Below are 23,249 nucleotides of genomic sequence, written 5' to 3' on the forward strand. Positions count from 1 at the left end.
TCTTACTTCTTTTTACTTTAAAAGGTGGGTTAAGGTTGTCAGGGCACAACAGAAGAACTTAGGGCACACAGGGAGATAATGAACTCTCTCCCACTTAATAATAAAAATTAAAACGGTCCACTGAAGCTTACGTGTCTTCTAGACTTATTTCTACCTGAGAAAACCCACACTGTCACCACCTGCTAGATCCCCAGGGTTAAGCGTGGCTTTCAAACATAGACATGCAGTTTAGGGGGAGGGAAGGATGCAGGAGAAAAGTCAACTGGGGAGATCGATCTTTGTTATTCCTTGTTCCCTGTCTTGGGAGTAAATGAATAGACCTGAGAGGGGTAGGAAGGAGTCTGAATGCCCCTGGAGGCTTCTTCGGGCAAAATCTAAGCAAAGAGTTGAAGGGCTTGTACTCTAATTATAGGACCCTGAATAGGAACGAACAACTAAGTGATCCACACGGCAGAAAGCAGCCACGGATCACCAAAGACGATGCTGAGAAGGGGTGGATGCTGTCCCACGGGCACAGCCATACTCACAAGGAGGGGTCGTGCAAATAATGGCATCAGGCCTAGCCAGAGAGGCCTCAAGCAATCCACTGGAAAGATGGCTGGCTCAGGAGGTGTGGAAGCCAACCTCCAACTCGCCTCCCTCCTCTACCCCAGCTGCCCCACAGTGTGACTACCCTGTCCACCTGCTGAGGATTCCAACTGGCGTCAGCTCCAGTGTCCCCTGGCTGAGCTGCCAGAGGTCTCTACAGAACAAGTGACACTGGAGGGCTGAGAGGGCCTACGAGCCTCCGAAGGGCTGCTGACAAGGGACTGTGCCCTGTGGGCATTGGGTTCTCCGGCCAGCCCTGGAAATGGATGAAGGAGGGCAAACAGACAACAGCCTCTAGGAGAAGAATGTAGTCCCTCCCCTCCGCACTGCACTGCACACAATGTCAGGCTGACCCAGGGATTCTTGGAAGGCAGCTGCTGCACCAGACAGCACCACGAGCACAGACAACCTGGCAGGTGACACAGAGAGCCAGCAGCTTCCTGTTCTTCCCCGGAGTCAGTGCACAAGGGGAAGGAGGGAGGAAGGAATCTGCCTTGGTGAAGGAGGAGCAGTAGGGGCATGTTGTAGAGAATGTCAGCCGGGTAATTTATTTGGGGGATAAGAATCTCTGTAGTGGGTTCCAGAAATCTGTATTTCTGTATTCCCCAGGTGATTCTTATATGAATGAATGTCATTCATTCATTCACCAGATTACTTATGGAGTACCTTCTCTGTGGGTGCTAGAGATACACCAGGAAAAAAAAAACAAACAGATAAAAATCCTTGCCCTGCTGGGATTTACATCCTAGTGGGGAAAGACAGTGCAGTATGTGGCAAGTTCGAAAGCGCTGAGTTGCATGGGGAAATATAAAGGCATAGCAAGTACAGGTATCTGTGAAGTAGAAGATAGGGTGATAAAAAGGTCAAGGAAAGCCTCATCAACAGGGTGGTAGTTAAGCAAAGACTTCAAAATGGTGAGGAAGTGAGCCATGCCAATATCTGGGGGAAATGCATTTTATGCAGAGGGAACAAGTAAAGCAAAGGCCGAAGGCAGGAGTGTGCATGAGTAACAGCCAGGTGACACCACAGGAGTCCAAGAGCCATCGGGAGGGATCACAAGGGAGGACCCAGAGGTAGCAGAGGGCCAGATGCACAGGCATGCTACCATTCGAGAACTCAGATTCTAAAACTGGATTCATAGAGCTGGCTGATAAAACACTAATTCCTAGCCTGTCCTGGTGAAGAACCCAGTTTCACTGATTTTAGTCCGGGTCAGTGAGAGTCCTAGTGAAATTGATAAAGTGAGCTGATCAACATCTGTAATTGGAAATCTTGCTCTAGGCCAGGCTCTGGGCTAGATGCTGGTTCCATAAACCGGAATGAGGCGGCTCCTGTCCCCTAGGACCTTTTATCACAGTGGCAGAGACTAAACACTAACCACATAGTGCAGTGTTTGCCAAGAGCTAAATGTGTGGTGCAGACAACAGATGTTCTAAGCGCTCAGAGGAAGGAGCTGTCCCCTCGGTTGGCCTGGTTAGAGCCAACTCCCTGAAATGGGCCTTGCATGACTCGTACTGTCAGGTGTCAGGGAGAGCCTGTAAGACAGCATGCGACGGGGCCCGCTGAGAAAGAGCCCCCTGTCACGCCCTCTCCGGAAACCCCAGACAGACTTGCCCAGCCAAACAGTCTGTCCCAGCAAAGGGGCCCCATGCGCCCATCCAGGTCCTTGGCAGCTCCCCCAGTTCCGAATCCTGGGCTTGGTCGCGACTCTGAGTTGGCACCCGCCATGTCCCACTCTTGGGTTCTCACTGCCACCTCCCAGCATTGGCCTTGGAGGCTTCCATGGCCTTTTACAGCAGACTGAGTTTGTCAACCGTTTGCTGCTTCCTTGTCCTGAATAAGCTGGATACAGTTCTTCCCAGCATCACGTCCTGAGGTAATAATTAAGATGATAATTAAGAATCAGATAAGTGAAAGGGTGGGAGGAAGGCACTGATGAATTTCAAGGGTGCAGTGGAAGGAAGCTCCAGGAGTTTTCAAAGGAATTAGCAGTACATATACCATTCTTCCTAAAGTTAAAAAGGCAATAAAGGAATGGTGTGTTAGAGTCTATTCCGAAGGACCCATTCTTCCAAACCAGATAGACATGGTTTTGAAACCAAGTTCTGCTATGTTTAGGTGTCTGATCGGGAGCTAAGGGTTACTTAATCACATTAAGTTATTTTTCTCACGTGTAAAATAAGGACAATAATGCTTCCCTTTCAGAATAGCGGAGAGTATAAATAAACTAGAAAATCCACATAAAATACCATGGATGGGACAAGAACATAGTCAGCGTGCAAATAAAGCCAGTCATTTTTATTTTTTGCTATTGCTATAGACTGAATACTCATGTCCCCCCCCCAAAAAAAAAATTCATGTTAAATCCTAACACCCAATGTGATGGTATTTGGAGGTTGGGTCTTTGGGAGGTGATTAGGTTATGAGTGCAGAGCCTTCATGAATGGGATTAATGCCATTATAAAAGAGACCCCCGAGAGCTGTCTGGGCCCCCTTCTACCATGTGAGGACACAGTGAAAAGATGGCTGTCTATGAACCAGGAGGCGAGTTCTCATCAGTCAACAAATCTGCCAGCACCTTGATCTTGCACTTCCCAGACTCCAGAACTATGAAAAATAAATTTCTGTTGTTTTACAAGCTACCAAGCCTATGGTACTTTGTTACAGCAGCCCAAATGGACTAAATCAGCTATTATTGTTGTTCTTGGTAATAACAAGGAAAAAAGGATGCCGGCCAGGTGTCAAATTCTGGAAGGTCTTGATCACGGAGGTTAAATCTCAGAGTGACACACAGCAAAGCCAGGGCAGAGACTACCCTCCTTGGTGCCTTTGCTAGCTCTGCCTCCTAGCAATTTCCTCCTTAAGACCTCACTGTTAGTCTGGGTAGAGCTTGCACTTCACTCTAAATTCCCCACTGTTTCCGGTCTTCTCATCTGTGCCTGGACAATCTTAATGGGTCCATGTGAAAGCCCAGACTCAGGGTGATATGACCCAGCTGTGGACAACCTCTTGTTTCAGAGACTTGGCCTGTTCTCAGAGGGAGCCAAAATGAAGAAAATAACTTTCCCCTGGCAGTTTCCACAAAGTGAAATGCCAGTCCCCTGCCATTGGATTTCTTTCCCCGTCTGTTCACCCGAGCTGTTTATGGAAAATAAATCATGCTCCTTTGTTTACACACAAATGGGCAGTTAGTGTGGGGGTAAACAACACAACTTCCCGCAGGCCCACTGGCCGGTCACGCTGCAGTTAGAACCATTATTGTAGATGGTTGGTTTGCAGAGAGCCTACTAGGGTTTACGGTGCTACTTAGGTCAGAGGGAAAACCAGGCTCCTGGCCCCTCGTCCACTGGGCTCAGGAATGCTGGAGACAGGACTGTGTCTGCACAAGAATCAAAACCACTGACTCCAGTCTCCCTGACTCTCGTCCCTTGTCTCCACCAAAGGAGAGAGCAAGTACACAGGCCAGGGGAGAAGGATGTAAGACAACACCTGCGGGGATTTCTACTTTCAAATGGAGGCCTCAGAGTGAAGCCCCCGAGGCCATTTCTCATCAAGTGCATTTCCTGGTGCCAGTCCTGCTTCCTTCAGGTACTCTGACTGAGTTTCTTACCCCTCAAAGATCTCTTTCTTGGGTCCAGCCCTCACAACACTTGGTTCCCAGGAACTCTTCTGCTCTCCATTCCCTTCCAGCAGCAGAAGATAAGTAGAGAAGCTAATCTCATTTCCAGGGAGTTATATCAACATGACGAAACAGGGATGTGTGTGTGGTGGCTGAAGGGGCAGACAACGAAAAATGGGGACTTATGATGTTTTAGGTCATTTCACCAAGATGGGCCTTGTACAAATCCCTACATCTCCTAATGACCCACCAGCTCAAACATCCTATCTGCCTTTTGAAGACTTTGTCACTTGCTCCCCAATGCTCTTGTAGCTCTTACAACTCCTGCTGTATTCGCACTGGTGATGACTGGCTTAGGTACCTCTCTCCCGCTCTGGGCAGGTAGCCCCATAAGAACAGGGAGCCTGGCTTATTCCTCTTGGAATCCCTCGCAGCACCTGAAATATAGTCCGAGCTCCAGAAATGGTGGTTGAAGGACTGAATGGGTAGTTTTATTAATTATTCTTTTCTCTGACCTGCAAGATCATTATTCTTCTAAAGAAACTTCCATTTTTGTTTTTCCAGTTGGAGCAAGGAAGGCACATGAATCCCAGAGTCCCAGAACAGGAGCCAACTCTCAGGACCCAGAGTGGGGGCCTGAAAGGTTTCGTCTCCTCAGCATGCCTGATGCTGATCTATGCGGATTTTCTAGATTGGTGTGATGGGGCCTCTCCTATTAACACAGTCCCTGCAGCCTAAGCTTCTGGTAGATCATTAGGTTGAGCAAAGCCCTCCATTAGCATTTCTGAGGGCTGTCTCATGGAACAGCCCTGCTCTCCCCTGCTGCCTCCTGCAGGAGCATCTTCCGAGCTCACTACTGAGGCTGCCAACAGGACACACACTCGCCACCAGAGCAGAGGCCACGGAGCAGCTCCCTTCACCATGGATTTGTTATTATCACCCTCCAGCTGAGCCCTCAACACAGCCTGGCACCATCCCCGAGGATCTTCAGAAGTCTGCTCTGCCACTCTAGTCAATGGTTATCTCACTTTTCTGCTCTCCTCACACCCCCCGCTCATCCTACAACCTTCCATCCTTTTCCTCCTCACTCTTGGTGGAAGCACTCTCTCATTGTTCATAAAGAAACGAGAAACTCACAAATGGAAATTCCCTTTTGCTCCTGCCAGGTCCACAAACTTTTCTTCCTGGGCTCCCTTCCTTTCGTTACAAAGGAGAGCATGGCCCTCATCTGATGCAAAGCCCGGCCACCAGATATGTTGTCCCTTTGCTTCTTTTCAGGAGCCATTACTTATTTACACTTTCTCTTGCATCTCCAGCCCTGCCCCCCCCCCCCCGCCTTTCTCCTGGATCATTCCCAGTAATATTTAAGCAGGCTCTGTTGTTACCCTATTAAAAACAAAACAAAACAAATAAGATTCCTGTGAGACCACCATTCCACAAAAATAACCAACTATTTATTTTTCTTCACAGCAAAAATTCAAGAAATAGTTGTCTAATGCCTGCTATCTCCACTTACCCCATTCACTCCTCAACCTCTCCGACCTCTGTCCCTCTAAAGTAGCAGGTCTGGCCACTATGACAAACAATTGTCATTTATACACAAATGGAGTCGTTTGCACTTAACCATGGGAGAAATGATAGTAGCTTAGGCCAGGAAGGTTCCAGGGACAAGAACATGAGAAGTGGAGGAACTCTGAATAGATTTTGAGGGTGTGGCCACATGCATTGGTTAAAAGATAAATCTGTTATTGGATAAATAACATAAGAAGAGGAGTCCTAGATGACTCTAAGGTTTCTGAGCAGCTCAACTGGAAGGTGGTGTTGTCATTTATGGAAACAAGCAAACTACAGGGGACAGACTTTCGGAGAAGGACCGCTTCCCTTCTGTACTATAATCTCCATGAGGGTGGCTCTTGTTTTTCACATTTTCACCAGTGTTTTCCACACACCCAGCCCAGTGGGTTCTTGGTACTAATCGGTTTAATGAGTGAGTAAATCTTAACATATAATGGTATTAGTTTCAGTTAGGATATTTTCAGCTGGAAGTAATTAGACACGTTGACTCAAATTAGCTTAAAACAATAAGCAGTTTATCATCTCACAAACTGGAAGAGCAAGCTCTGACGCTGACTGATTCATCTTTGCATCTCCCTACTCCCTCAGCCTGTCACATGGAATCACCCCCAGGAAAAAGAGGCAGCCTCCTCTCTCTCTCTCTCTCTCTCTCTCTCTCTCTCTCTCTCTCTCTCTCTCTCTCTCTCTCTCTCTCTCTCTCATGGTTTCTCTTTCCCTCCCTTTCATAAGAGTGAGTAAATCTTCCCCACAAGCCACCCGGCACACCTTCCCTCCTGTCTCATGGGGAAAACTGGGCCAAAAACTCCTTCCCAAGGCAGTGAGGGGAAAGGAAGTTCTTCAAATCCCGCAGGCCCTCCTCTGGAGCTGGGTGGAGGCAGCTTGCCCCTTCACTGCTACACAGCAGTGAAGGGGATTCCTGAACCAAGTCTGGATTTTGTTGGAAAGGAAGAAAAGAGAAATTGATGCCGGTAGAAAACCAACATCATCAAGCTGAGAAGATTCCTCATAATAATAATAATAATAATGAAATATAAGCTTATTTATAAGTTTTATGAATTCTGAAAGGGTTTGGAAAGAAATAAACCAAAATGAACCAAGAAAAAACAAAAGCAAGTGCTTGGATGCCTAGATACAACAATTGTCCAACACGTTAAGTTAGTCTCGCCACTGATCATCACTCTATAACCACAAAAAATGCATTTCCTCTGAATTTAAGATAGCTTATGAAAAATAACAGCAAATGTCTTATTAAAGTTATTTAGTAAATCTTTCTTGAGTACTACGTGCAAAGACTTGAATTTGAAATGGAAAAGGAACAACAATATGTATACAACTTGTCCCAGGTCATTAGGAAGAAAAAGGGAAAGGCACCAACGTTTGAAGTCCTGTCCTATATGCTTGGTGAGATTATTACATTGAATTCTCCCAAGAGTTCTACAAAGTCGTCATTATCGTCCTCATCAGGTATTTCTGATGGTCACCAATGTCTGGCTCACCTCTCCTGAGTTCATGGAAGGCTGTCCTTCCTAGGCCCACTGAGGTTGGGTCTGTGGCGAGACGTCACACAGGCCACGTCTTTGTTGGGCATAATTGCTGGTGTGAGAACTTCCACTCACTTCCCCTGCTATTGCACTGGTTCTAGATGACACAGCTGCCTGACGGTGAAGCCTCCATCCCCCTGGGGCCCTACGACTGCATGGACCAGAGCTTCTGGTTTGCAATGGATATGTAGCACGAGTGAGAAACTTTTGTCATGTTAAACCGTGGGGAGATTTTGGAGTTGTTACTGCATCATACTGTAGTTTATCCTAACATAGAAAATGAAGGGACAGAGGAATTGGATGACTTACCCAAAGTCACCAAAAGTGGAAGGGCAGGGCTATAGACACAGGTCTCACTGGGCTCCAAAGTTTACACTGCTTTATCACACCACACCAGCTTCCAAATTAGGTGAAGTGCTTGCCATGAAACTCACAAAACTAGCACTCATTAAGTATTTTATCTATTATTACTGATAATGATAACTTACATGTTTTTATTACGTTTTTAATATTTGAAGCAAAATTTTTGTATATGGCTTCACAACACCTAACTAGAAGAACTAGAATTTGAATACAAGTTGTCTGTTTTCAAATTATAGGAGTTTATAGTACAGTAAGTAGAGGGCTAAGAGAACTGCACAAATATCATTAAATATAGCAGTCAAAAGGTCACAGAGGTGGCATAGAGTTTGTCCTCAATATATTCTTAAAATTGAATGAAACACTATTAGGGAGATTCAAGAGTGGCGGACGCGATCACTTCCGGCTGGGTTTACTGGCAAAGATATCGTGGGAGAGTCGAGCTCACTTGAGTTTTGTAAGATGGGTAGGATTTGGACTGAAGACTGTGACGTGAAAGGCCATTCCAGTGGCCTAAAATGTTCCCAGTGCATTTGAAGGAAATGTTCGAAATGTTGTGGGCCAGAGTGTGGGCTTTGCATTGGGAGCATGAGGTGGGTAAGATGGAAAGAAGATGGTAGAACTACAGAATGTTAGAGCAGAAAACAATCCCAGAGATTATATCCAGATTATACCCAAAGGGCTTTGATCTCAAATGTTAACACTGGTTTGATTGAAGTGACTTGCATGAAAGATTCTGAAGCTCCTTAGTGCTCTGTTGGAAAAAGCCAAACATGAATGAAAGATGAATTCCAAGGATACTGAAAGGAAGAAATGGTGCCCAAATGCCACTCATCTGGTGTCTCTGGTCTTGTCCAATCATATCATTTCACAGTCAAGGAACTATGATCCAAGGAAGGAAAGCAACTCTTCCAAGGTCATACAGCTTGATTCTGGAACAACCAGAACTAGAACAATAATCGCCCAATTGCTTTTCTTGTGCTTTTTCCCTGCATACTGGACATCGGATTCTGGAAGACCTACTGTGTTTGACCTATTGTGTAGGTGAAAGGGAAACTGCAATTTTTTCCAGCAGGCAGATTGCACTGAAATGAGTGTGAGGCGTGTGCTAGGCAGAGTGGGGAAGGCAGAGGCATAGAAAGGAGTAGGTGAATTCCAAAGTAGAATTACGAATCCTGTAATAGGGCCTGACTCAGGGCGATGGAGGGAAAAAGGATGGGCGAGTGTGATTGCAACTGGGGAGAAAGAATTCTTGTTGTTATTAACGGTAATGACAACACTGTTCATAAACAGGATCAGATCACTGTTCTAGAAAGTGATGTTGAAAAGAACATTTCCCCCGAGAAAGCCCAGACTAATCCCATGTTTAAACAATCTTTGGATGCTGTATTCCAGGCAGAAGTTAGCTGTTACTCGGAGTGCCAAATATCCACATGAAAATTTAAAAAAACGAGTCCAACATCTGAATGTTTGGGCTATATGACGCCAAGTGTCCCACACAGCTGATTCAGAGGCAACAAAAGGACGTGTGGTGCTGACTGCTGGCACGGGCATTTTATAGATTCCAGCAGGACTCTGAAAAGTTTGGGTATGTAGAACATGTTACCCAGGCAACACTCATTTGTGTCTTATTTTTTGCAAATCTACTCCACTTGACAAGGAGATGAGACATAGGGAACACCCTATCTTATTGAAATAAAATCCTGCTGGAATAGTGAGTGGTCTATATGATAGCGGCCTACATAAATACAGGAGAACAGGCTATATAATAACAGTGAAAATGTCACAGAACACTCACTCTCTGGGTAATTTTGAAATATTTTCTAAAAAATATTTGTAATGGTTAAGCCATAAAACTTGAGAATGATAATACGTGATGGAATAGAAACGGGTACCGTGTGGCTTTGGGGGAAATCTGCGTTTGGGTTTACTCATCTTTAAAATGCTTAACCAGAATGACAGGCACATGGTAGGTACTCAAGCAACACAAATTTTCATTCTGTCATGTTGATACAGAACTTAAAGTTCATAAGGCAGTTTGAGTGAGCCCCATTTTATTTGACGAAATTCAAGTTAGGTAGGCTCAAAAACATTAACTAACTGCCCAGTGCCACCCAACTCGCAAATGGTGAGGACCAAGTTTGAACCTATGCCTTTTGGCTCTAAGTCCAGTGTACTTTTCACTACATCATAATAATGAACATATTATGTATACTGCCATTTCTTCTTAGCAGGCTATAATTTTGGCAGTCCATACTGGATTTTATTTTCCACTGTGGCTTGTGCAATAGTTACCACCACTGAGTATTTTTAAGCGACAGAACAGATTCTGTGTTTCCCCAAAAATAAGACCTACCCGGACAATCAGCTCTAATGCGTCTTTTGGAGCACAAATTACTCTAAGACCCAGTATTTTATATTGTATTGTATTGTATTGTATTGTATTGTATTGTATTGTATTGTATTGTATTATAAAGACCTGGTCTCATATTATAGTAAAATAAGACTGAGTCTTATATTAATTTTTGCTCCAAAGACACATTAGAGCTGATGGTCTGGCTAGGTCTTATTTTTGGGGAAAGATGTTTTTTATTGGGAAACAAATTGATACATTACCCTGAGAAATGGGCTAAATTTTGAATAAGTTGGGGATCACAGACTATTTTTCAACTTGGAATCCGGGGGCGGGGGATGGTCAGCCATATTAAAAGGACTTTGGTACTACTTTCAAATAAAGAGGCTTTTAGAACTTTCAGATTGTTGATATTAAGAAAGCTGTGTCTCTGTCATTTTTTTAAATTCATTTTTCTCATTCATGTGTCTAACCATGACACATGAGTCATGTGCCAGGTACTGTACTGGGGGTAGAGAATAAGAGGTGATATATACAGTCCTCACCCTTAAGGAGGTCACATTTTGGGTAGAAAGAGACAAACAATGAATTATGAATTATGACACAGCATGAGAAGAGACATGGTGTAGATGGATGGGGTGCTATGGGGTTTTGGGGAGTGGCACCTGAGACCAGGAGGCAGGAAAGTGGGCAGGGAAGACTTCTCCAAGAATCTGCTGTTTGGGCTGAGAGGCAAAACATGATCAGAGGTTCTCAGGATTTAAAGTGTGGGGATGGGGTGGGGGCTGAGGCACGATGGGGGTCTTTCTAGGCAGAGTGAGCAGCAGATGCCAGGTACAGAAGGGTGGGAAAGCATGGTGAGCCGGGAGTGTGGCCATAGCGAAGGGGAATAAAAAGATGTTGGTGGAGAACAGATTACAAAAAGACTTGGAGTCCAGTTTTTATTGTTTGATACACATGGGGGAATACTGTCATGCCAGCTACTGCTGCTGAGGGTTATGTGATTATCCATATAAACACCAACACACACACCCTACAAAACATCACATATGTCTCTATATGCTGAGTAAAGAATAATCTACACAAGCTGTTTTAAATTTCTAGATGATCTCTTCTTCAGAGACGGAAGTTGGTGCCTTCGAACCTGTAGCTTACTTGTTTGTTTGGCTTGCCTTTCTAAGTCCAATGGATTCATGTTTGTAGGCATTGCAAGCGAAAGAGAAGGCAGGCAGACTCTATGAGGCAAAGCAGGCTGGACAAAGTCCCATCGATACCCAGGCCTCATGGCCCTGCCGTGACGTCGCACTCCTACAAAGATGAAAACAGTACAAACCACTTCTACACTTTCAGGAACCAACTAACTCTGAGTTCCTTGGTCAGTGGAATATACCTTTCCAAGGAAACATAGGCATGGAAGATGAGTCTAGCAAAGGTGGACACTGGTCATGGAAGAAGACCACAGATGTGTGTGTTAAAAAACCAGGAATCATAGGACCATAAACTCTGAGAGCTGAGATTTTTAGGAAGCAAGTTAAATAGGCGAGGATCCAGCCAGGGCTTTCTGCATCACGACATGGATTTTATTTACTTCATGTATTGCTCAAGCTTGGACAGCGTCAGGTCTAAACAGTGGCCAGAGTCAAAGAGAAAATCTATGTGTAGTGGTGGTAATATTGAGTCATTTCTGCTTGGCTCTGCTCTTAGAAAAATCTCAGAAATATTTTATAGGCAAAATTGGCATCTCAAATACAAAGTGGTTACCAGTTCTTGTTTGTCAAAAACCAAATGTGTTCTTATTTTATTTTTTCAATATTAGAAAGCGAAGCTTTATTATTGTCGCTTTTAATTTTTCCCAGAGAAATGTGTACGGTATTACACATTATACAGTAGTACCCAGTAGCAACTCTATAGTTAAGAATCAAATATGTTTTTAAAAGAGAAATAATGGAGGGGAGAAAACCTGTTTATCTCTGTTCTGATTAGTTGAACCAGCAAATTTGGAACATCAAAGATCTCTGCAGCGTTTGCTGAATGATTACTTCATTTTCACTAAAAAAAGCCTTAGACACAATGGGTATTTGTCCATTGATATATACACTTACTTGATTAATTCAATAAATTAGCATGTTTATAGCATGTGGTTATGGGCTGAATGGCGTCACCCCACACCACCAATTTCATATGTTGAAGTCCTAACTCCCTAACTGCCAGGACTTTAGAACATACTTGTATTTGGAGATAGGGTGTTTCAAGAGGTAATTAAATTAAAAGGAGGTCACTAGGATGGGCCCTAGTCAAAGATGACTGGTGTCCTCATAAGAAGAGGAAATTCTGACACAGACATGTGCGGAGGGAAGACAACGTGAGGACACAGGAAGAAGACGACCATCTAGAAACCAAGGACCGAGAACTGGAGCAGATCCTTCCTTCACGGCCCTCAGGAGGAACCAGCCTCGCTCACAGCTTCATCTTGGACTTCTGGCCTCCAAAACTGTGAGACAATCCAATTCTGTTGTTGGAGCCATTTGGTCTATGGCACTTGTTATGGCAGTCCGAGGAAACTAATACTTCCTACTTATTATATCGAGATATTAGTGAGTTTGTCATGTGAACATTTATTTTCTGCCATCTGTTCCTTTTTACTTTGGTCGCAGCATCCTGATTTCCTTTACAATGACCTCTCCTCGTTTTACGTACTCTTGGTGGGACTGCGAATAAGACACCCACCCTACAGCTGGGGGTGGGGTGGACATGTGGCCCACGTTAGGTCAATTACTCTTTCCTGGGACTTTGACTCTTAAGGGGAGCTAGGATGAAAATAATGATAAACTTACGGTGTTGACCAATGAGGGTGCTAAATGGCGTCTGCCGCACAGAACAGTGGTGCTGTCTGTATCCTCCAGGTTTGCAAGCAGGGTTGCCTAGCACTCTCATGGATTCTGAGAACTGCCCCAAGTTCTAATAAATTGTTTTAACTTCCGAAGTCTCATTTCTATAGTTTGCAAGCAATTATTTTTCTAATTCGGTTCATGCAATGTTTTTCTATTAAAATATAAAAGTTGAGACACTTTTTATTTAAATCCCTTTCCTTGCTTTGTTCTCTCTTATTCTCCTATGTCGGTTTTATGCATTCATTCATCATTCAATAAATGTTTCCTAAGTACACAGTATGTGTCAGTTATTGTGTTAGGTGATTTCATCGAGCTTGAAGACATTCTGTGTAATGTAGGGAATTACTGAATATTTAGAAGTTATTAAATTGCATCTATGTAGAGCCTATATACATTCACATCAGCAGCTCAAATTAAGTGGAAAACCCCATCTAAACATAAGGAATTTTACGTCAGAAACTGTTTATTTAGCACCTACTGTACACAAAGGTTCATATCAAATACATTTAGCAGTCAACAAATAAGAACAAGATACATACTGAACACCAAATCATAAGAAAATGAGAAAAGTCATCCTGAATCATCTTAATCCTGACAATTTGCCACCCAAGGAGAATTTGTTGTGTTTACACTATGTAACATACTTTAACGTCTGATCTCATTTAATCCTCACAGCAAACTTCTGAGGAAGCTGCTATAATAATCCTCATTTTACAGAGATGGAAACTGAGGTCGAGAAACTCTCCCCAAGTCCCTCAGCATCCTGTATAGTCCCTTCAAGTGGCACACAAACCCCTCTAATTCCATTTGCCCTTTGCTACCACTAACATCTCAACTATTAGAAGCCAAAAGCACCCTCTTCACCTCTCAAAATAGTTAATGAAACATAATAGCCTCACACCCCAAGATGCTAGGAGATGCAGTGAGGACGCATGTGCCATATGCCACTGTCTCCTGTCCTGTCCTGGGTTTAGAACTTTGCCCTATTTACTCATTCCTTCCTCACATCTAAGGCATAAAACCATCTCATATCTTAGCCCGGGGTGCAAACGTTGGCAGAACACTACCAAAACTGGAATTGCAGAACAAATCAATATGCATCTTCTATGGAATTCACTGCAATGGGATTTTATACTTATTGCTTGGCTCCTAGACTCATTTAACGGAGGCCAATCGGCAGCTCTCATCTTTATAAAAGTTTCCAGTAGACAAAACATGAGAGCTCTGTTCTATTTTTTAGCCTGGGATTCTTTATCTCGTATGAGCATCAGTAATCAAAGTGGCATTTACAAGCTTGGCAAATGAATAAACCTTGACTTCTCTCAAGTTCAGTTGTAGGCATCAAACTCTCCTAAAGTTTCCACAGTAAACAGTCAGCTGCTTGGGTGGGTGGGTGGGTAGGGGGCAGTGAGAGAAGGAAGGAAAAGAAAGAGAGAGAGAGGGAGAGACAGAGAGAAAGAGAGAGAGAGAGAGAGAGAGAGAGAGAGAGAGAGAGAGAGAGAGAGAGAGAAAAGAAAGAAAGAAAGAAAGAAAGAAAGAAAGAAAGAAAGAAAGAAAGAAAGAAAGAAAGAAAGAAAGAGAAAGAAAGAGAGAAAGAAAGAGAGAAAGAAAGAAAAGAAAGGAGAGAAAGAAAAAGTCTACAAGGCAAAATAGTGTAACAAGGACCACACTGATCCTACATTAGTTTCGTAGTGATTTGCAGAGTTTGTAATTTTTATCATTTACCTTTCTCTCCACTACACCAATTCCTAGGGGAGGGTTCATTTTTTATTCATTCTGAAAGTTTACCATCAATCATCCTCTTAAAGAGCTTGCCAGAAACTTGGACAGAGCCTCATAATAAAATTGCAGAGACAGAGGACTAATTGATTTCTATAAATAATGTTTAGCTGTAAAGATATGAAAGGTGGTTAGAACCACATGTATTAATCTCCCTTTTGCTCCATCTGTGTCTGCAAAAGCAGACTGTACCTTGACAAAGTACCCTGACTATTTTGCCCAGCAAACACACAGCAGCAGATTAACACCAGATGGCCCACCCCTCCCATTGCTCTGCTCTCCCCTCCCACCCTTCCCCCACCTCCTCTGGCCAAATCCTCTAATTACGCCCATGTCCCTGCCCTTAGTTTATATCTCATAATTTAAAAATTTTATTTCCATTACCATCCCTGTTCTGACAACCTGCAGAGAAGTTGACCGTTCCCCATTTCTCTCTGCGCTTCCACATTTCTGCACAACAAACAAAAATACAACCCAAACCCCCAAAGCAAAAGGTTTTTATCAGACTGCAAGACTGACAATGTTCAAGAAAAACAGTAACTACTGGTGCTAAAGTATTATTAATGTGTGTGTCTTGGAAAGAGGGAGGTTAGGGAGAACTCACTCCGAGGGACGCTCTCACGCACTACTAGCTTTAATCAGATTGTACAGAAACACCCAGCAGTTACTACTTGTCAACAAAATGGGAACAAAATTACATCTAGGGAAACAAATGCTGGTTGGACAAAGATAATGCTATAAATCTCGTATTTATTTAAGAGTTGCTGGAGAAATGTTGAGAATTTGCGGAAGCACCATCTGCTCTGTTCAACTGTGATATGCTGAAATAAAAAGAGAACTAGAGACAAGGCAGGGCTGTATGATAGACGCCCGATTCTAAATTATGAATATTAGGTCATTATATCTCAAAGGCTGATTCATAAAGACACCATCTTAGCTGGTTCAGTCAATCAGCTGGTTCTAATCCCAACTAAACACAACACAAAATGTCATACATAGCATTGAATACCATTTTTCTGGCTATAGATTAAATACAAAATGAATGATTACTTTCCCTGGGGAGACAGGAAAATTGTCACACTAGACAGAATTCAACGAAATTGGCCCATTTCTTTCTTTTTTTCTTTTTGCCTAGACTGCTCCTAGGTGATGGTAGATAGATATTTTCCATAAATAACAGTGCTAGGGAGTCTTTTTAATGGGGCAACACAAATGACGAAATTGATTTAAATAAAGTGATTCCACATCAGTTTACCTCTGATTGCATTCAATATTCCTGATAATTATCATACTTGAAATATGGTCATAATTTTAAAAGCTTTCACAGATACTTTCCTTTTCTGTAGCTTTTTATGTGAGGCAGATCAAACTCTCTCAAAGGTTTTATTTTAGGGGGGGAAATGCATGCTGTGTTTCGTAATTTTAGGTCTCAGTAAAGTTAACCACACTTGTAAAAAATCATTTATTTTTAGAGTGGGCTCCTTCTATAACGTTCCCGTCCTCTCCACATGCTGTTTAGTTGTCTGTCTTCACCCCCTTGAATCAGCTTCCACCATTTGCGTCAGTGGCTTCTTATTTCAATGGTAAGAGCCACGAAGGTAGGAGCTGTTTTGGCTCCCCTTTGCCCAAAGTCCCCAGTGGCTTAATGAAGACACTAGCTCTGCTACCAGCCAGCAGTTTTGGGGGCTTTCTGGGTTTTGTTATAGTCTCATTAACCATTTCTGCAATGGGCCTACCATCATCTAAGCACCAATATGGAAGAAGACAGAGGGAAGGGAATAGTTGATTGAGTCTAAGAAAGCATTTTCCTTCCTTTTCTCTTTTAAAAGGTCTTGGGTGGGGCAGGCAAGCCCATGTTGAAATTGAGCTATCATGCTACTTGTATCATAATTACCAAAATTCTTCTAGGAATTAGACCAGATAACTCTTCAGGTGTATGTGTGGGGAGTTGCTTGGTCTGTGAATTAGTGAGGGTGTCAGGACACGGCATGGTTGATCCAGTCCCCGAGTCCATGGTGTTCAAATGGCTGAAACATTTCGAGCAAGCGAAAAATTAGCACATCTGTTCATTGGATCAGTGGAAGGAGCCTACTGAGCTCTGAAACGCCATGGCCGATGGGTCTGGTGAATTATTCAGCATTCCAAAAAGCTGGGGTGTTCTCTGTGTAGGCTGGTTGGAAAGTTAAGAGTGCCAAGAAATACATGGTACTGTATTTATATTACCTGGAGTTGAAGAACTGTGTAACCCAGTTTCCACTGCTTACGGCAACAGACTGGAGTCTGAAACCGGCAGTCCAGAGGAACACCTAAGGATAAAGCTCAAGCTCGGATTCCACACGTCCAATCAAGTGAAGCTGCCACTGTTTTCTGACCTATAGGATTACACCTATAAATGTACCCTCAAACACAAGATTAAAACCTTGCAGTAGGTAAATGATCACATGTTGGGATTGGATACATCGGTAGGTTTATAGCAGTAGAGTCTTAGTAGAAGGATCTACTTCAGTGCATCAGTGGAAACTTAGAGATCAGAAAGAAGGAAGCCAATCTATGGCCTTCCTGAGTGCCAGGCAAAGAAAGAGTCCCTCGCAAGACACCACAGTCCCTATGTACTCCTACAGTCTTGAGAGAGGAAGGAGGAGCCTCCAGGTAGGCCCATAGGAATCTGAGCTGTGGTGTCTAAGAATAAGAAAGGATTGTTTCTCAGTGATGGTCATTCGGGAGTATAAGGTGATGGGGTCAGGATGCCCCCTGCTAGATGGCTCCTAGACAGACCCAACCATCAGTGCCCAAGCTCAGATGGTCAGAGAAAGCTGCTGCATCTGCCTGTTTCCTGAGCTCTCAAGTTTCCTCCTCACCTCAGTTTTAGAAATAGCTAAGGGCAAGGATTTAGTATTCTCTTTTCCCCCATCCATGCCTCTTTGACCAGAGTCTTTTCCTTTTCCTGCCCTCCCCAAGTGACCAGTGGGCCCCTGCTGACTCCCAGGAGCCTGAGGTCACTTGCTGAGTTATTCTACCTGGACCACACCTCCCAAGAGAATCTCTCAGTCGTGCCGTTTTGGACACTTAGAGAGGGCATCCCCGTCCTGGTTGGTGATATCTCAGTAAATACAGCAAAGCCATTCCACTTAAAGGGATCAGAATGGTGTAGAACAGGAATCAGCAAACTTTGTAAAGAGCCAGTGAGTAAAAATTGTAGCCTTTGTAGGTCGTACGGGCTTTGCTGCAATGACTAAACTCTGCCATCCTGGTGTTGAAGCAGCATAGTCACTATGTAAATGAACGAGCATGGCTGTGCTCCAACGAATAACATTTTGAAATGTTATTTATAAAAACGGGGCAAGCTGGATTTGACTCGCAGGCCACAGTTTGCTGACCCTTGGTGCAGAAGAAAGACTACTAGGCAAGAATGAAGAACCTGGCCCTGCAGTCACAGCCTTAACCAGTTGCATGACTTTAGGCGAGTCACTTCACTTCTTCCTTTCCCACCTCTCACTCCTCCCATAAGGAGTGTGCCCTAGAGAGGGTACTGTGTGACACCTGACATCTTCAGTTGTATTGCTCATTCATGGCCAACAGTGCAAAGGCCATGGGATTTGTTTTGGCAATAATGACCATCATTTCGAGCATATTCTATAAGATGCATACTTTCCTTTCATTGCCATGACTCACCAAGGGAGGTAATATGATCCCCCTCGAACAGATGAGGAAACAAGAGATCAGGGATGTTAAATAGCTTGCCCAAGTTACACAATGGGTAAACCATGGGGTGGGATTCAAATCCAGGTCCATCTAACCACACCCACTTTTCCCAAACACCATGTGGCTTCCCACACAGGCTGCTTAGTTTTCAATCCCTCACTCTAACTAACAATTTTGCAGGTATTGGCTCTGGTGCACGATTCTCTACACAGTTGCTGGAGTGATCAGGCGTTATCACTTCCATATGAAAATCTGTCCAAATACTTCCCATAACATTTTGGATAGAATAAAGCTATTCGAATTAAGTGAGCAGAATGGTGTAAATCTGAAGTGCTTCCCATGGCTTACAAGGCTCCTGTGATCTGAGCTATCTCATGCCAGCCCTTCTGACCTCTCTCTGTTTCACTTACTCCATTCCAGCCCCAGGTATCTTGCTTTGCCTTCAACTCACACATCAAGATCTCTGAACTTGTGCTTCTCCAGCCCGGAATGCTGTTCTCTCAGTCTCAGAATGGCTCATTCCTTTACTTAATTGATGCGTCAACTTCAATGTCACCTCCTCAAAGAGCACTTTCGTGACCACTCTTATAAAACGAACAAACAAACAAACAAAAACCAAACCAAACAAAAACACCACTCACCCATCACCCGTCTCCTTACATTGCTTCAGTTTCTTAACAGCACCAATCACACTAGGGAATAATCATGTTTATCTACCTTTCTTTTTCTTATTATTCTCTCTTGAACCGTGAGGGCAAAGAATTGGTCTTGCTCATTGACAAATGATGCCTGACCTGGTAAGCTTTCAATAACTGTCTGCCGATTATTGAATAAATGAAAAGAATATGTTGGAGTGAGGCAACAGCAAAAGTGTATGACTGGCTTAGGATCAGCTGCCCATCACGCTGAGAGTTCTGATTCAAATCTATCAGCAGTGAGAAGCCTTGTAGCCTAGTCTCCCTGAAGGAAGGATAGCTTGTTTGCCTTTGTCAGCAGAAATCAGGGTATTACTTTGTCTTATCCTGAGAAAGCACCCAATGTGGAAGAAATGGTGCCAAACTGGGAAAGACTAGTCTCACGACTCTGAAAGGCAGAGGGTACCTAGGGTCCAGAGTTTTCCAGCTTCCAACTCTGAGCAGCTTTCTGCTCTATCTCCTCCACTGTCTGTACCATTCTTCTCTGCAGGGGCTGTTCCTGATCAGACTGCACCCCTCCCCCAAATCCTCTTCTCCCCAGATCTCAGGGCAGCATAAATGAGACGTCATGCAATGACTTTTGGTGGAGAAACACTATTCTCATCCAAACCCTGTCACTTGATGGATGGAGAAACTGAGGGTCAGAGGATAAGAGATAGCTTGGCCACAGGTCCCAGTGCTACTGAATGTCACATCCCAGCCTAGAGCCTAAGTGTTCTGACGACAAGACTGGTCATAGCTCCACACAGCATGTTACAAATGTGAAAAAGCCAGTAACAGTCCAGGCTGCTCATCCAAGAATCAATTCAATTCTACAAACATTGACTGAGTGCCCAAAATGTGCCCGGCTCTGTCATTGGTTAGAATCTGGGGTGCAAGGATGAAAACAATAGAATCCCTGTCCCAAAGAGTTTACTGGAAGCTTGAACACAGAATGAAAAATATATACATATGTATATTTATATACATATATATGAAATATTGCTTAATAGGTGAATGCAGTAACCAGGTTAACCTCAAAGGGAGCCTTAAAGTACCGTCTCATAACCTTCTCCAAAAATTATGCTTAGGCCTCCCTCTGGATTTGATTGAGAGAGAGAGAGAGAGAGAGAGAGAGAGAGAGAGGAGGAAGGTAGGAAGAAAGTGAGCGGAAAGGAAATGAAAGTTGAATGGTGCTCTGGCATCTTCCTTTTATCCTTTACTTGCATATAACTCTGCTTCTTTCAAAGACCTTAAGCCAGAGGGTCCTCCTCCAGAAGCCTTTTCAGCATGGTTCTCACTCTGAAGTCCTGGGGTGAAACGAAAGAGCTGACTTATGTCTCCCAGTCAGTACCCCCTCCCTGACCCTCTGCCCAGACTTTAATAAACTTCTGCATTAGTGTAGAAACTTTTGATTACTACTAACTCAATCAATAATAAACATTCCCTCCATCAACCAAAGGCGCATTGGAGGTCTTCTGGACCAAGCTGGGTTAGTGACTCAGCCATTCAGAGATGACCTCCTACAAGAAAAGTTCACTCTGGACTTCACCAATCTTTACAAATCTTTTTTCTCCATCATCACAACAACAAAGTCCAAAAAGAATGAAAGAGAAGGAGAGAGGAGAGGGGAGACAGAGAAAGAGGGAGGGAGGGAAGGGGAGGGGGAGAGAGAGAGAGAGAGAGAGAGAGAGAGAGAGAGAGAGAGAGAGAGAGAGCGCCTCAGTGGTCAAGTGTACTGGCAGAAGGATTGAGTAAGAGTGGACATTAACATGGAAACAAGCAATTCTTGATTTCCTTGTATTCATACAAGTAAAAAGGCAAGGGTAAGAAACCAGAAAACGAGGTAAAAACTTCCCTGTAGAAGACTCTTTCCTTCCATCTTTCCCCATTCTCCCACCTCCCAAAAGCTAAGTGTACACTTTACAGCCGCAAACTTCTGGGATTAAGACTTGCCTGTGTACAGAAACGAAACCAGCTTTCCCTCCGCCTGAGCCTGGATGCTCACCCGCTCCAGCCTGGGTTCACTCACCCATTCTCCACACATTTTCCTGCCTGTTGCATGCAAGACAATTGTCTCCAAACACCAATTATAGGATATTCAGAACTGTTTTCCTACCCTGGTTAGAGGAGAAGCCTCCATGAGAGACCCGGGGGTGAGCTCTTGAGTTGAAAGAGAACCTGGGGGGTGGAGGGAAACCCCTTTTCTGAACCTCCACACAGTTCCCGTTGCCAAGGGAACCCTTGCTTTGTCCAGGGAGGCTAAGAATGGCCGCCTCTCCCACGGCCTGGCTCCAGGAGTGGCCACATCGCGGTGCCGGGTCCAGAGCAGAGGGAGGGGAAGTGCCCTACATGCTTCAGACAAAGAAATCCCTTTCAAAGAATGAAAGAAATAGTGAAAAATGGGGTTTTAGGAAATGCCTGGTGGGGAGGGAGTTTGTTAATGATGCTGTGACCAGAGTTGAGATGGCTTGTGTGCCCCGGACAGGAGTGGGATTCAAATCTGTACCTTAGAGGAGACAGGGTGCGAAGGACAGAGAGAGGGAGATGAAGAGAAGGCAACATTGAAAGGGGTGAGTCGGCTTCCTTCAGTGGAGGCTGAACATTAGTCAGACAACCAGTTATTTAGTTCAGATGCCTAGCTGAAGCTTTGGACGGGATGGCTTGGCTCATGGATTGGCTGAGGAACTGTCTGTTCCCTAGAAATCTGGTGGGGCGATGACGGAATCACTTTGATGATCAAGCACATTCTCATTTGCTCTGCATTTTAGGGGTTGGGGTTAACTTCCCTTTTCGTAACAAATAGTGTGCCAAAGGAGGCACACTATGTGCATGCTTATTTTTTTTAATTTTTAAAATTTTTTTAAGGAGGGCGCAGCTCACAGTGGCCCATGAGGGGATCGAAGTGCATGCTTATTTTGAAACCCGTTTGTCATGGGTACAGCAGGCTGAACAGTAGTTTGGAGAGTCTGGATGGACCTCAATTGCTGGCTGAGTGCCTGGCACAGAGTAGGTGCCCCGTGAAACATTTGCTGTCCAAATGGTGGTTGCAGGACAACTTGTTTCCAGTAGTTTGTCTTCCCAGCAGGTAGGAGGATCAATACTTGACAGATGGAGCAGCTGAGGCTCAGAGGACATGGCTGACCTCCGGAGTCATGACTGAATGGTAGCCGAGGAGCGATTCCAGCCCAGAGTCCAGTACCTTTGATCATGATGTCTAATTGCTTTTTTGAAAAAACAAAACAGAAGACTCAAAGGAACTCTCTATCCAAATGCAACTATACAATAGGAGAAAATGGCAAATAAAGAGACACTGTACTTGGTCACCTCTGTATCTGACCTGGGCTACATTACACATGGGGTGACACTATTCATACTGAATGACATTGAAGTACGGAGAAAAATTTACACACGCACGCATGCACATATTCCCCAGAAAAATGGTGAGGTTCTTACATTCCTCATATTCTAAGGCTCAGCTCTGACATCAGCTGCTCCAGGAACTTCCCCTCACTATCCCCAAGCCCAGCTTCCACAGCACTTTTTAAAGGTCCTCCTCCTAGTACTTATCACACTAATTTAGTCACTGGTGTCTGTGTGGATGACCACAGGGACGGCCCACTCCCAGAATGTAATCACTGTGAGTGAAAGCACCAGGCTTCATTCCTTTTTGCTCTTAAAAAGCTAATAAGGTGTCTATGCCACAGGTAGTAGGTGCATGACACACATACTCAAGAATTGAAGAGCAATGTGTTCATTTGCAAGTGTTTTATTTAGGCCCCAGGGAGGATTCAAGAGATGTTGAAGGAATAGTATTTGCCTGCTTTGAAACGTTTCAGATCTATGTACAACAAAGGACTTGGTCTTTGAATATTATTTAAGCTTATTGCAGTAAATGTAGCTGAGAGTAATAGAAGTAATGCATTTATTTAATGGATAAAACCTGGCTCTATCGGTAGTTTTGTCTGTCAGATGGTGGCTGTAAAATTCCAGGAGCCCTGAGCTGCAAACGGGCTGTTAGATTTGCAGGTTCCATGCTTATTTCCTCTTGTCAATACAATTTATCTCCTCTACAGAAACCCCAGGTTGGTGCACGTTCCCTCGTGGAAGAAGGGCTGGGAATACCCCATCAAGGCACTTCTCCACTCTACGATGATGCTTCTCTTC

At 44.0% G+C, this 23,249-nt stretch overlaps 1 protein-coding gene across 1 annotated transcript in view; it reads right to left on the reverse strand.

Annotated features, from left to right (window-relative positions):
• Positions 1–21,134, reverse strand: part of ANKFN1 (ankyrin repeat and fibronectin type III domain containing 1) — a 287,775-nt gene extending 266,641 nt beyond the window's left edge. The window contains 1 exon segment of the mRNA XM_033091652.1: positions 21,115–21,134. Coding sequence (XP_032947543.1) covers positions 21,115–21,129 — 15 coding nt within the window. The 5' untranslated portion in view covers positions 21,130–21,134.
• Positions 21,135–23,249: the final 2,115 nt, after the last annotated feature.

The sequence above is a fragment of the Rhinolophus ferrumequinum genome, chromosome 21, assembly GCF_004115265.2.
Source record: "Rhinolophus ferrumequinum isolate MPI-CBG mRhiFer1 chromosome 21, mRhiFer1_v1.p, whole genome shotgun sequence".
Lineage (NCBI taxonomy): Eukaryota > Metazoa > Chordata > Mammalia > Chiroptera > Rhinolophidae > Rhinolophus > Rhinolophus ferrumequinum.